Source organism: Notechis scutatus, chromosome 2 (assembly GCF_049901735.1).
Source record: "Notechis scutatus isolate UNSWTSFEM ecotype Mainland chromosome 2, rNotScu1.2, whole genome shotgun sequence".
Taxonomy (NCBI): Eukaryota; Metazoa; Chordata; class Lepidosauria; order Squamata; family Elapidae; genus Notechis; species Notechis scutatus.
Window position 1 is genome coordinate 42,012,761 of NC_142010.1, and position 15,027 is coordinate 42,027,787.

Genomic DNA, 15,027 nt, shown 5'->3' on the forward strand with positions numbered 1-15,027 from the left:
TACATTTTTCAAAGGCATTGGCTATATGGTAGTGTTATTCAAAACAGTCTGTAAGTAGTTTGGACTCCAGGGCTGTGCTTGTGTAATGTAATGTACACAAAAAAAATTAATTTAGTGACACCCTGCCATCATTATAACCTCATTAGAATGCTTCATTTTTAAATTTGATGATTTCCATGTCCTGTAAGCATGGAATATCTACCAATTTGAAACTGGATGTTAGACACTAACAATATATGTTTTGTACATGATCCAGTTTACACATATGCACAATGTCAGCCGCTCCAGTTTCGTGGCAGAATTTCGAGTTTAATTAAATAGGGAATGAAGTCTTGAAGCATGAATGCTTGTTAACTAAATTCACAGTATAATTTATCCTCTATTTTAAAATCTGATTAATTTATACATAAAATGGATTTCCCGCTCTTCACATCAGAATATGTATCTTATCATGTGTTAAGTATACCTTCTCTGTAGCAGTGCCTGACCTTTAGAGTGAGGTTTCACACACACCCCCAAGATCCAAATGTCCCCCACTCTGCTATTGTTGTACCTCAAGCCTTTGGCAATGGAGAGTGAGACCTCTTTCTTCATTACAACTGATCTGTTGTGCTTGGCATCTTTTATCTTTCATTAATTTTATTATAATTCATTTAATGCGAACTGCCATGATTATGATGACGATTTTTCAATCTCTGAGGTAAAATTATGCTTTCCTAATTTTTCTTCTGCTTTACAAGGTACCAGCTGAATCTTTTTGCTCGGATGTGCCTTGATCGCCAGTACTTAGCTATAAATGAAATATCTGGACAATTGGATGTAGACCTTATTCTTCGCTGTATGTCTGATGAAAATTTGCCTTACGACTTGAGAGCTTCATTTTGTCGACTGATGTTGCACATGCATGTTGACCGAGATCCACAAGAACAAGTGACGCCAGTGAAATATGCTCGACTATGGTCAGAGATACCATCTGAAATAGCAATTGATGAGTGAGTATTTGTGACCAAATGATTCTCTCAATGAAGCACGGTGACCTTAAATCCTTGGGATTCTTCTTACTCTTAAAGAATTCTCTTGTGGGAGAATTGCTATGTTAGCCAGCTGTTGTAAAAAACCTCACAAATCAGAAAGAGTCTAATAACATCTTTTCCAGCTCATAAAATTTGATGCCTTCTAATAAAATCTGTTACTTGAAAAAAGTGTCTGTTATATTCTTTCTGGTAAGAATTTCCAGTATCATCACATTCTATGCAAATTATAAAATTGTACAAAAATATTCTGTAAATATTTTGGACTCCAAGGCTGTGTTTGCGTAATGTAATAAACACACACACATACACACACACACACAAACTAATTGAGTGAGAATCTGCAATTGTACAATTGTACACATTATAATATTTTGGTTAATTAACTACAGTTGAGCCCAAAATTTATGTTGTTATGCAAGACATTTGCTAAGTGAGTTTTGCCCCATTTTATGACCTTTCTTGCCATAGCTGTTAAGTGAATCACTGCAGGTGTTACGTTAGCAACACAGTTGGTAAGTGACTCTAGCTTCCCCTTTGACTTTGCTTGTCAGAAGGTCTCAAAAGGGGATCACAGGATCCCGGGACACTGCAACTGTCATAAATATAAACCAGGTGTCTAGCATCTGAATTTTGATCACATGACCATCGGAATGCTGCAATGGTCATAAGTGTGAAAAATGGTCATAAGTCCCTTTTTTCAATGCCATTGTAACTTTGAATGGTCAATGAATGAACTGTTGTAAGTCGGGGATTCCCTGTATTTTCATAAAGTGTTTTGTGTTAATCTAAATCAGGACTGTCAAACTCCTGGCTTACAGGCCGGATGCGTCACACGCTGGCCATGCCCATGCCCAGTTTAGCAAGGGGGGGAAAGTCCTGATATGTCACATGATGCCACCATGATGATGTGAGTTTGACACCCCTGATCTAAATCAAGTAATAAATTTCTTGCACATTTTTTTTCAAAGGAAAAAAGGAGGCAAGACTTTTTAAAAATGGTCACATTTTTTGTTTTTGTTTTCTTGTTTTTGGATTGTTGTTTAGCTACGACAGCAGTGGAACTTCCAAAGATGAAATCAAGGAGAGGTTTGCACAAACTATGGAGTTTGTGGAGGAATATTTAAGAGATGTTGTTTGCCAAAGATTCCCATTTTCTGATAAAGAAAAAAATAAACTCACCTTCGAGGTAAATGTTTTATGCATCAAGCTGAGCTGCAAGACCAAGTATTAGTGATGCTAACCATAAGTGACTCAGTGGTCAGATCATGTACACATATTTGTATATTTTCTCAAGTCTACCAGTTGATTTAGTCATAGATAAGTTGCATCGCACCTGCCCAGCATTAAAAAAAAAAAAGATTTAAAACCCAGTTTCCAAATTGAGTTAAAAAGATTAGGGGGCAAGAGAAGAGAAAGATTTCTGCCATGTAGAAAATCTGCTAGTAAATCCAGCACTAGCTGAAAAGAATATCAATAGTTAAAGGCAGCTTCAAATGTTTTCCAGCAACTTATCCTATTTGCTTAGTTTTATACCTTTCTATCCCCAGTAGGTTGCTTTGAATAGGAAGTTTACTAGCAAATTAAAGCAATAACTATGCAATAGAAACAGCAGTGAAATACAATATGGCAGACATCTCAGTATGCTAATAGCAGTATCTTAAAATACTTGAGAGAACAAGTAGGTTTTCATGTGGCACTGAAAAGCCATAATGGAGATGTTGAATGGCCTCTCTGGAAAGACTTTTCGGCAAATATGTGAGGCTGCTGCAGAAATTATGATCTTTGTTTTGCTCCCATCTGCCTCATGTAAAAGACCTAGAAAATTTGTCAACTGCTATAAATGCTGGAGATTTTCCAAAATCATACATAGAAGTTTTTACCCACTATGTTTTTGTCATTAAAAACTCCCAACATCTAATCAACAGGAAAGAAATAATAATAATTAAATGGCTGACAGATATAATGATATGTTAAAACGAAATTGTTCTTTTGCTATTCTTTGTGTTGTATTTATTATGTAAAGAGTAACAGAAAATAAGCAGTCCCCTCAACATTAGAGAATGTAAATTATCTGGACAAAAATCAGCTCTGAAAAATAAGAAGTATAAAATCTGAAAAAAAAAAACATAGGCACTGATTATTCAGTACAATACTATAGCACTGGTATGTGTTTTAGAATAAAGATATTTAGAAACTTACCATTTTGCATAAAATATTATTTCTACATTTACTTATTTGTCAGATTTGACAACTGCCCACCTCCCTCACAGGGAGATTCTGAGTGGTGTGTAATAAAATATTAAAAGCATAAAAATAATATATAAAATTTCAACGAGGCAAGGAATGTTAAAAATTAATTAAAAGGCAGGAAATGACTTTGGTACCTTAGACAATTTTATGAATTTTAAAAACAATATTGAGTTTGTAAAAAAAAAAATCCAGTACAACTGATTCTCTTTTTTTCTTTTAAAAACAGGTTGTGAATTTAGCCCGAAATCTGATATATTTTGGCTTCTATAATTTTTGTGATCTTCTAAGACTAACAAAAATTCTCTTAGCTATTCTGGACTGTGTTCATGTTGCAACTGTTTTCCCTATTACAAAGGCAACAAAAGGGGAAGAAAGTAAAGGTAAGAATGGCAAGGAAAAGTGGAAGAGACGTTGAGAGACATTTGACCCATCAAATAAGAGGATGGCATGGTCTTTAGGTTTTTTTACTCAGGACAGGTGCAGTATTAGATTGCTATCCACAATCATTTCACATTAAGAATCAGGGTAGAATTTCCTACAAATGCATTCTAATGTAGAGCTGAGTATCTTATTTACAACATTTATACATTTTATTTGTATTATTCAGAGATGTAAGTTTGTGAGATTACACTAAATCTTGCACTTACAATCTTGAGAGTTTGAAATTATGCATTATAATAAGATGCAAACAGTATTCCTTGAATGGTAATTTATGGGAGTATCTTGCAAAATGTCAGTACAGAGAATTAGTGCCATTTGATTGCATGTAAAAATAAACCACTCTGCTTTGTGGCATTCCATGAACCTTTCTGAATGCTGAAATTTTTCTTTTATAAAAAATAAACACAATCTTTCCTAGGGTTCTTGAACTAGTATAACAAAACCCAAATGGCATTTATGAAACAAGCAAAATATCAATGCTTTAAAGTGATTGAAATTTTAATAAGTGCTTTGTAGTTTCAGTTTCTTATTTACAAAGCATACACCAAGTTATTCAGGTTGGCCAAAAATACTGTATGATTTTTAGCATCTATGTCAGCTTTTTGTGCATAATTAGATAATACTAGAGATGGCATAGTTATACTTCAATAATGTACTGTATAGAACAGTCACATGTTCTATAACAGTGAGATGAGATTTCTCTTGATTAAGAATTATGCAACTTTAGTTCTGCAGTCATATATTAGAGCCAGTTGGTCTAGTGTTTAAGGTACCAGGCTAGAAAGCAGGAGACTGTGAGTTCTAGTCCCGCTTTAGATATGAAAGCTGGCTGGGTGACTTTAGGCCAGTCAATTTCTCTTAGCCCAACTCACCTCACCTCACCTCACAGAGTTGTTGTTGTGGAGAAAATAGGAAGAGGAAGGAGTAATAGGTATGTTTATCACCTTGAGTTATTTATAAAAATAATAAATGTAGGCAATCAATCAATCAATCAATCAATCAATCAATCAATTCAAATTTAAAATATTTGTCTGGGGTATTTATCTGTTTCTGAAGGGAGCAATGTGATGAGATCGATCCATGGTGTTGGAGAGCTTATGACCCAAGTGGTACTCAGAGGTGGTGGGTTCTTGCCTATGACACCCTTGGCTGCTGTCCCAGAAGGTAACGTGAAGCAAGTTGAACCCGAGAAAGAGGACATCCTCGTAATGGATACCAAACTGAAAATAATTGAAATCCTCCAGGTATAGTTCAGATGACACGGCATGGACATTTTTGCTGATGTCAATTCATTCTTATATGGTTTTGATTTTTATTCAACACAATTAGAATTGGAAGCAAACAAATGTTTTTCCCCAACTATATTAACAGTAACATAATTGTTCATGAATCTTTTGCAGTAAATCACTGAATAAGTAGAAGGAAAATATTATTGAAAAGATGAGGAGCAGAGCAATTCAGTAGAAATGTTTAGGAAGCTGGCGTGCTCCACTAACAGTAGTTCAAAGTCTTAAGCATTTTTCAGAACCTCTTTTAAGCCTTGCACAATTTGTATACTGTTCAATTCTGCGGACATTCGAACACTATTCAAGTCAACATATATAAAGTTACAGCATATCTTTCTATATAACTCAGTTCTTTCTTAGACATGCATTCTTGAAAGAATCTTGAGAAAATTTAGGAAACTGAAGATTTTCATGCCTGCTATATATTTGTAAGACTCCCAGAATCACCATGTAGAAGAGATAGTGGTATAAAAATTGATTGAATGAATGAATGAATGATAAAGCTTGAGCAAGGAGAAATGTCTATATAGAAGTGATTGGACATACAGATTTATTTTCTGGTATCTCTAGTTAGAAAGATCAAATGTTTAAATTTGTTAAAAAAAATTGTACCATTTTTGTTGTTATTTCTCACAAATATTGATTATCTGTCAATTTGGAATCATTTATATCCAACACTAATGATAATGTAAGAATTTATTTATTTACTTCTTTTATTACATTTATATGTTGAAGTGACTCTGGGTCACTTAAATACATCCCATTGAAATCGTATGGTTATATTTATTTATTTATTTATTTATTTGATTTGCCAATTGTTTACAAGATAATAAGTATAAGCGTATACATAGTTGTGAATACATGAAATGGGTACATATAAGAAAAATAAAAGAATAAGAGAAACAATAGGACAGGGACGGTAGGCACGTTGGTACGCTTATGCACGCCCCCTACAGACCTCTTAGGAAGGGGGTGAGGTCAATAGTAGACAGTCTAAGGTTAAAGTTTTTGGGGATTTGGGGAAGAAACCAGAATCAGGTAGAGTATTCCAGACGTTGACCACTCTGTTGCTGAAGTCGTATTTCCTGCAATCAAGTTTGGTGCGGTTTACTTTGAGTTTGTATCTATTGTGTGCTCTTGTGTTGTTATGGTTGAAGCTAAAGTATTCATTGACAGGTAGGACATTGCAATGTATGATTTTATATACCATGCTTAAGTCAGACCGAAGACGGCGTAATTCAAGGTTTTCTAGTTCTAGAATTTCAAGTCTGGTGGCATAAGGTATTCTACAACGAGTAGAAGAGTGGAGAACTCTCCTTGTGAAATATTTCTGGACTTTCTCAATTGTGCTAATATCAGATACGTAATGAGGGTTCCAGACTGATGAACTGTATTCGAGTATTAGTCTAGCAAATGTTTTGTATGCTCTGGTTAGTAGTGTGATATTACCAGAGAAAAAGCTACGTAGGATTAGGTTAACAACTCTTAATGCCTTTTTGGCTATGTAGTTGCAGTGGGCTCTAGCACTTAGATCATTAGAGATGAGTATTCCAAGGTCCTTTACAGAGCTTGGGTCATCAACAAGTTCTTGACTATTCAGCTTGTATTTTATTTTCTGATTTTTTTTTGCCAATATGTAAGACAGAGCATTTATTTGTTGAGATTTGAAGTTGCCATTTGTTTGACCATTCAGATACATAGTCAAGATCTTTTTGAAGGGTAGCAGTATTGTCTGTGGTATTGAACAGCTTTACATCATCAGCGAAAAGAACGCAATTGCTCTTAATATGATCGCAGAGGTCATTTATGTAGAGTATGAAGAGAGTTGGTCCTAGAACACTGCCTTGGGGGACACCACTATTGACAGGTACTGGATTTGATAGGACGCTCCCGATTTTGACCATTTGTTGTCTGTTTGACAGGAATGCTTCTATCCAGTTATTCAGTTGTCCAGAGATACCATAGGATTTTATTTTTAGGAGTAGTTTGTCGTGTACCACTGAATCAAAGGCTTTACAGAAGTCTATGCAGATTGCGTCTATTGCTTTGCCCTGGTCGAGTTGTGTCGTCTGTTGTATTGGTCTAGACGGACACACCAGGCAGACGCAGGAGCTGAAGAATAACGTTTCTTTATTTGAAGCAGTAACAGATTAACATGGCTGCCCAGCTGGGCTGGCAGCCGGCTGGCTGGAGCCGGGCCCCAACTGCCCCCAGTTGATGCCGTTTGACAGCTCCTTATATAGTCTGCTGTCAAACGGCACCAACCAATGGGAACAGTAAGATGGTCCCGCTCAAAATGCGGACCAGGTTGAAGACTTAGCTAGTCAGGGACACAACACCCCTTTCCCTAGCTAAGGACATGCGCTGCCCAGCCTTTTGGGAATACAATGGTATAACCAGGGAATTGAACTAGTGAGGAAATTGAACTAGTGGCCAGGGCGAGCACCTGGCCTGGGAAGGAGACCCTGACAAACGTGGCAAGCAACCCTGCCCAGGTGACCTCCCGCCTGTGGCGGAGTAGGGGCCCACATCCCAAGGGTTGTGGGTCAAATACTGACAGCTGCCTGCCTTGGAACCAACGCTGTAGAGATGGCAGGTCTAGCTGTGGCTTGCACAAAAAATGGCACCCCACCTGTCACAAGGCAGGAGCCTGAGAAGGGGAACCAGGTAAGATGGTGAATAAACCTGTCTGGTGACTGCCTGCATGGGGTAGGGCAGAGGTGCCTGAACCCTAAGGCTGGAGGCTCGTTGTGCTCTCCTGGCCCCCCTTGGGACAAGAACATCCAACCTCCCACCTACCTAGCTTTGCCCCCTGGGGTAGTGCTAATGACAAAGGGAGACAAGCCAAGGTGGGAGAGACCCTGGAGGTGGGTGCATGGAACTTCCTTGTTCAACGCCTGACACCCCCTCCCCTAAATACGGATCCATCCCCCAGAGCCATTGGAAGGGGGCAGAGAGAATTTTATTATCTGCATCTCTGCAGAGCCAATGGCTGCACCCATGTCCACAATGGTGAAAAGCCTGAAATGGAGAAAGGCCTGGAGCTGAACGCAGCAGGCCCACGAAGAGCTGCACCCGCAGTAGGCCCATCGCTCGGCAGCCGGTGGAAGTCGAGGAGGCGCTCGGGCTGTCGGCGGCCACGGCGGAGGCGGCAGCGGCGGCGCGATGGCCGGGACGGGAGGCGACTGCAGCGGAGGTTGCGCGGCGGCTGCGGAGAGAGACGGCGGCTGCGGATGCTGCGCGCGGCGGCGGCGGCAGAACGGAGGCCGTGGCGGCGGCAGGAGAGGCAGGCGGCGGCGGCGGAGCGAGGCGGCGGCTGTGGAGGCCCGCGACGGCGGCGGCAGAAGAAACGGAGGCCGCGGCGGCGGGCGGGAAGCCGCAGCGGCGGCAGAACGGAGGCGCGGTGGCGGCAGGAGAGCGGAGGCAGCGGCGGCGGCGGCAGCGAGGCCGCAGCGGCGGCAGAACGGAGGCCGCGGCGGCGCTGAAGAGCGGAGGCGCGCGCGGCGGCGGCAGCGAGGCGCGGCGGCAGAACGGAGGCGCAGCGGCGGCTGAAGAGCGGAGGCGCAGCGGCGGCTGAAGAACGGAGGCGCGGCGGCAGAAGAGCGGAGGCGCGGCGGCGGTAGGGAGGCAGCGGCGGCTGAAGAGCGGATGGCGCGGGCGGCGGCAGCGGAGGCGCAGCGGCGGCTGAAGAGCGGATGGCAGCGGCGCGGCTGAAGAGCGGAGGCGCGGCGGCGGCAGCGGCGCAGCGCGCGCGGCGAGAGCGGAGGCGCGCGGCGGCGGCAGAAGAGCGGAGGCCGCAGCGCGGCTGAAGAACGGTGGCGCGGCGGCTGAAGAACGGAGGCGCGGCGGCGGCAGAAGAGCGGAGGCGCGGCGGCGGCAGCGGAGGCCGGCGGCGGCGGCTGAAGAGCGGATGGCGGCGGCAGCGGAGGCGCGGCGGCGGCGGAAGAGCGGAGGCGCGGCGGCGCTGAAGCGGAGGCCGCAGCGCGGCCAGAAGAGCGGAGGCCGCGGCGGCGGCAGCGGAGGCGCAGCGGCGGCTGAAGCGCGATGGCCGGAGCGGCGTCCTTGGCGGGAGCGGCTGTCGGGAGTCGCGCGGCGGCGGCAGCAGCAGTAACAGCGGCCGGATCGGTGTGGGGGTGGAAGTGTAGTCTCGCCGGCCTTCACGGCCTTGAGGCGAAATCTGGACCTCTGCTAGAGGCTGTAGGCTTTTGCGCTCTTGTGGCGCCCACGGGGTGGGGGTTTTTCGCCAGCCTTCACGGGCCTTGAGCGACGTCTGTTCCTCGACTGGGGAGGCTTTTCAGACTTCTGCGCTTTTGGTAGCGCCAACGGGGTTCGCCAGCCTTCACGGGCCTTGAGGCGACGTCTGTTCCTCGACTGGGAGGCTTTTCAGACTTCTGCGCTTTTGGTAGCGCTAACAGGGTGCCTTTCGCACGGAGGCTAGAGTGCCTGTCAGGCAGTGACTTTCTCCTCAGCTCAGGGAGACTTTCTCCTCAGCTCAGGGAGACTTCCTTTTCCTCAGCTCAGAGAGACTTTCTTTTCCTCAGCTCAGAGGCTCTTTTAAATTTGGCGCGCAGAGACTGTCTGCGGCTCCAGACATTCTGTGGCTTCAGCTCTTTCTTCAGTGACTTAGCTTCTTGCCTGGGTGTCTCTTCTGACATCCCATCCTCGTCGCCAGTGTTGTATTGGTCTAGACGGACACACCAGGCAGACGCAGGAGCTGAAGAATAACGTTTCTTTATTTGAAGCAGTAACAGATTAACATGGCTGCCCAGCTGGGCTGGCAGCCGGCTGGCTGGAGCCGGAGCCCCAACTGCCCCAGTTGATGCCGTTTGACAGCTCCTTATATAGTCTGCTGTCAAACGGCACCAACCAATGGGAACAGTAAGATGGTCCCGCTCAAAATGCGGACCAGGTTGAAGACTTAGCTAGTCAGGGACACAACATCGTCCATATGTTTTTGCAGTGTAAGAGTTGCAGATTACAGGATAGTTTTTTCTGAAACCAAATTGTTTATTGGAGAGTAGGTTGTTTGTCTCTAAGTGGAGGATAATGGATTGGTTAATAATTGATTCCATGACTTTACAGGTGACGCAGCATAAGGAGATTGGCCTGTAATCTTCAACTAGGCTTGGGTCTCCCTTTTTGAAGATGGGGATGACTGTGGCTTGTGACCATAGGTTAGGCAAGGAGCTGGTTCTGAAAGATTTTTCAAAGATTATGCTTAGAGGTTTGGCTATGGCAGTGGATAGCTTTCTTAAGAAGTAGGCACATATTCCATCCGGTCCAATAGATAGAGATGGTTTTAGATTGCGTAGTGATTTTTCAACATTGTCTTCTGTGAAATCGATATGTATTAGATCATTGTTGTTATCTGTGGTACGGCTAGGAAATACTGGGCATGATCCATTGCTGTTTACAAATACTGAGCCGAAGAATGTGTTAAAGATGTTGGATTTAATGGTGTCGTCGTTGCAGTCTTTACCATCAGGTCCTATCAAGGGAGGGATGGACCTTGAGTCTTTTAGTTTGTTGTTTACAAAATTGTAAAAAGCACAGGTGGAATTGGTGCTTAGAAGGTTTTCCTCTTGTTTAATGTGATAATTGGTGCATTCGGTCTTTATCTGGTGGCATAAATTTTTGTATCGGTTTTTGAAATTGGCAACGTGACCAGATTTGTTTTTCCGCCAGAGTGATCTCTTTTTGGATTGAAGTTTCCTTATTGATATGGGTAATCTGCTTTTTTGTTTTGTTTTGGGAGTTGTTGTTGGAACATATAGTTTGATGACTCTTTTGACTTCAAGTAAAAATATGTTGTAATGGTCTTCAACAGTATTGCATCCAGTGAATAGAGATTGCCAATCAAGGGATGAGAGATCGTTGTCTATAAGATCATAGTTGCCTTTTTTGAAGTTACAATTGGGGATTACATCATAGTGGTGATTTTTGTGTGGACGTATGTTGAGACAAAAGTCAATCATATTGTGGTCACTACTGGAAAAGGGTTCTTTAGTTTGTATTCCGTAAATATGTATGGTCAAAATATGTTTAATAGAGTTATAGTGCTATTCAACAGTTTTAGACAATCCATTTTTTTACAATACTGTACAATGAACACTTTAAAAGACTGATTACCAATAGTACTGTTTTTCCAGACTTTACCTGGTATTCTCAAACAGTGTTTATTTCAATTCTAATGCTAATATAAATCAGATGTAAGCTTCTGTCAGGCGTGAAGAATTAGGACCACTAGTTAGCAACATAGAAGATTTATTCAAGCCTATGCACAAGAATCTCATCAACAGTAAACTGGTGCCGGATAAGGCTAAACGAAATTCAGGAGGAGTTGGAATTGGAATCCTTGTGAGAATGCAACAGGTCTAAGCTGATGATACATTTAACTCAGCCCCCTAGCAATGTCTGTACTGCTCTTACTGCTCTTTTTCAGCCTTAGAAAGAAGGCAACCAATCAATCCACTAGATTTACAGTTTGTTTTTTTTCATTATCTTTAGAGGTCTCAAAACTGCATGAAACTGTGCTTCTGTTGTTCTCTCAAATCACTATTGATTCAGATGAAATTTCTTCTTACTTAAGTTGATTTTAAGTATAGAAAATAACTTCAGTTATTATTTGTTATTGTTTCTGTTTATATCATGCATTTTTGGCTAAAGTTCATTGATACTTTAAATTTGGTAACCTAAGATCCATCACAGTTTAAGCTTATTTGTCTCTTGGAATACAACCTGGATAACATTGTATAATTAATATTGTTTTCATTTTTATTCAAACATTGGAACCACCAGTTTATTTTGAATGTGAGATTGGATTACCGAATCTCATGCCTTCTATGTATATTTAAACGAGAATTTGATGAAAGCAATGCACAGACATCTGATTCACCTTCAGGGAGCAATAATCAAGAAATGCCAAATGTACCAGGTCAGTAATTTGCATATTGTTGCATTACAGAGTACAAGCAAATGTTTTTCAGCTTGGGAGCTGCTGTTTTTTCTCTTGCTGATGATGGATCCCTTCCAGTGAGATCCCCTCACTCATCAAAAGAGGCACTACAGAAAGTATTGGCCCATTATTTTTAAGATTTATGAGATGGTTTTCAGGCTATTGGTGGTGCATTTTGGGTCACAAAAGCTTAAATATATCCATTTTCATGTTGATGTTTTGCATTAACATTTGAAACACATTTTGGCAGTTTCAACTTTTCCCCCACTGACTTTTTTATGACAGGAGGGAATATTTTTGTCTTGCACAAGATTAGCACATTCTTTTCTAGTCTAACACACTCAAAATGTCCTGTAATATTGATTTTAGTCAGTATAAATAGCAATACTTTTTAGGCTATTTCTTGTGGCAATTAATATCTAGAGCAGCTCAGAATAAAATAAAGCAACATCCATTCCACTTTCTAAGCAAAGTAGAAGTTATGGCAATCTGCTACCATATTTGTATGTTGCAAAAGATGTAAGCATGGGTTAAATTAAGATTTCTTGTATTTTGGGCTGGCGTTGAGAGTTGCAGTCCCATATCTCTGGAAGAAGCCAGATTGGGGAAGGTGTCTAAATATTGTGATCAGTATATTTTGATTTATGTACTTGAGTGAAAGGTGAGATCTTTGAGTTACTGATAGATCTACTGTTTGTATATTCTATGATACAGTTCATAAACATAGTATCTTTTTACATGTGAATTTGTGAATGAGTGGTATTAGGAGGAGAAAAGCACAGATGGATAATGTACAAGTTGCTTATTCATCTTCTGCTGAACTGGGAAAATGACAAGAGCATGTTTTAAAATATTTTTTTTAAATAGAGCATCTTCTGCTATCTGTCTTAGTATAAATTGTTCCATTAAGCAATTTCTGTGGAAACTGTTTACATTTCCCTCACTGGCTTAATTTATATAATGCTTTTACAGTTTTGAAGCAGGAAAAACTGCCTTGCTTGTTAGATGTAAGTTCTTATAGTTCACTTATTTTATTCTTCAGAAAGGGGGGGGGGGGAGTGATGGCTTGATTTGAATTATTGTTTTATTGTTCTGAACTCAGCATAGACCACATTATTTGTTTTCCTTTACAGGTGCTCTTGACTTTGAAAATATTGAAGAACAAGCAGAAGGGATATTTGGAGGCAGGAAAGTAAACTATGGCAATTTGTATTCTTTTGTTCTCAACTATATGTAAAATAGTTTCTGGAAACCTGATGTTCATAGTTTTAGAGGATAAATTCTGAGGGTTCACATTACACTACTAGTGTGCCCATGGGTATCTCTTTTTGTGCCCTCTGGGACTCTTTTGTGATTGAGCATACTGTCTTGGCAACTGTTTCCCAAGAATGGAGGATGAATATGTTCTCAAAAGTAGCTACCTGGGCAAAATATTTGTGAGCATTCAAATTGCTTGTACCAATTATTTGAGAACCCACTTAGTTACATATAAGCCTCCAACATTGACTTCCTTTGAAAAACACATTTAATAAACAAGCAAATAATATTGGCCATGCACTATAATGCCTAGATCTTTTCTATTTACCAGATTTAAATGAGGTTTCATCTATTTTATTCAGTTCTCTTGTTCTTTCCTTTGCTTGTCCTTTTCTTTGCTAAAATACACATAGGGAATTTTTATATCTAAGAAGTGGAGGTTATTTATGCTCCATCAATAAAGAAAAATAAAACAAATAGGTTGGAGGAAAACTAATGCTGTAGTTTAGGAGCATCTTTTATTGTGTGCTACAATGTTGGGTCGCATTCTACATGACATGAATGCAATGATGAGTGGGGATTAAATATCTTTATTGTGATAAAATATGAATGTTGAATGTTCCAACATTATGAAGACAAGCTGGGTAGAGCTCACCTAAGAAGTTTGGCAGTCAATGAGAGAAAGAAGTTACTAATTTTCAAGGACAAAATGCAGATGCTTGGTGTTGAGAGAAGTACAAAGGGAGAAAGTTGCTAATGAAGAAGCTGTCATTCACTTTCCACTGGTGGTTAAATAACTGACATTATATTCAATTTTAATTTATAGTGCTTTCTCCTAACACCAGATGAAATACAGTCAGGGAAACTGGGCTGTCCTTAAGCTTACTTAAAAAGTAAGAGTTCTTACTTTCATTTTAATGTTGTTATATTTTGTGTTTTTAGTGAAGAGAATACACCACTAGATTTGGATGATCATGGCGGCAGAACTTTCTTGAGAGTTTTGCTCCATTTAACAATGCATGACTATCCCCCACTAGTATCTGGGGCACTTCAGCTACTCTTCAGGCACTTTAGTCAGAGGCAAGAAGTCCTCCAGGCCTTTAAACAGGTAAATGCAGTTGTGCGATGTTCTCTAGTTACTTTGAAATATAGAGCAAACACGTACTGCAATTAACCGATTGCAATTCATGTAAGGTTCAACTGCTTGTTACCAGCCAAGATGTTGACAATTACAAGCAGATAAAGCAAGATTTGGATCAGCTGAGGTCCATTGTTGAAAAATCGGAACTCTGGGTATACAAAGGACAGGGGCCTGATGAAGCTGCAGATGTAACAACAGGAGAAAATGAACATAAGAAAAAGGAGGTAAGAAAAAGAACTTTTATTAAGGATTTTTAATATTATTAATTACGTTCAATCTGATCCCATTTAATATCTTCCCATTATAATCTATCTAAATAAATATTTTAGGTCCAAACCATATACAGTAAATCCAGAGTTCTTCACAGTTTGCTAAAGTCTAAATCTGGTGAATATGATTAAGATTCATATTTGTGTATTAATTTTATTTCCCTTCCCAACATCCTATTAACAACCTATTGATTATTAAACCAAAATGTGCAACATGAAACAATCCTAAAATAAGATATATCTACAGTAATATTATATTTTCAGCGTTACAGTATCTATTTCAGAACTTGGAATAGATTCTTATTATTCATCACCCTGGGATGTTCAATGATACAAAAAATAGTATTTTATAGATGTAACCACATCTTTAAATCACATCATATGGATTAAACAT

At 40.5% G+C, this 15,027-nt stretch overlaps 1 protein-coding gene across 5 annotated transcripts in view; it reads left to right on the forward strand.

Annotated features, from left to right (window-relative positions):
• ITPR1 (inositol 1,4,5-trisphosphate receptor type 1) overlaps positions 1-15,027 on the forward strand; it is a 246,074-nt gene that overhangs the window by 116,345 nt on the left and 114,702 nt on the right. For all 5 annotated transcript variants that reach the window (XM_087954613.1, XM_087954609.1, XM_087954611.1 and 2 more), the window contains 8 exons: positions 741-992; positions 2,079-2,220; positions 3,511-3,664; positions 4,782-4,969; positions 11,810-11,945; positions 13,100-13,152; positions 14,164-14,331; positions 14,418-14,588. In XM_087954613.1, coding sequence (XP_087810739.1) covers positions 741-992; positions 2,079-2,220; positions 3,511-3,664; positions 4,782-4,969; positions 11,810-11,945; positions 13,100-13,152; positions 14,164-14,331; positions 14,418-14,588 — 1,264 coding nt within the window. The remainder of the gene's footprint in view (positions 1-740; positions 993-2,078; positions 2,221-3,510; positions 3,665-4,781; positions 4,970-11,809; positions 11,946-13,099; positions 13,153-14,163; positions 14,332-14,417; positions 14,589-15,027) is intronic.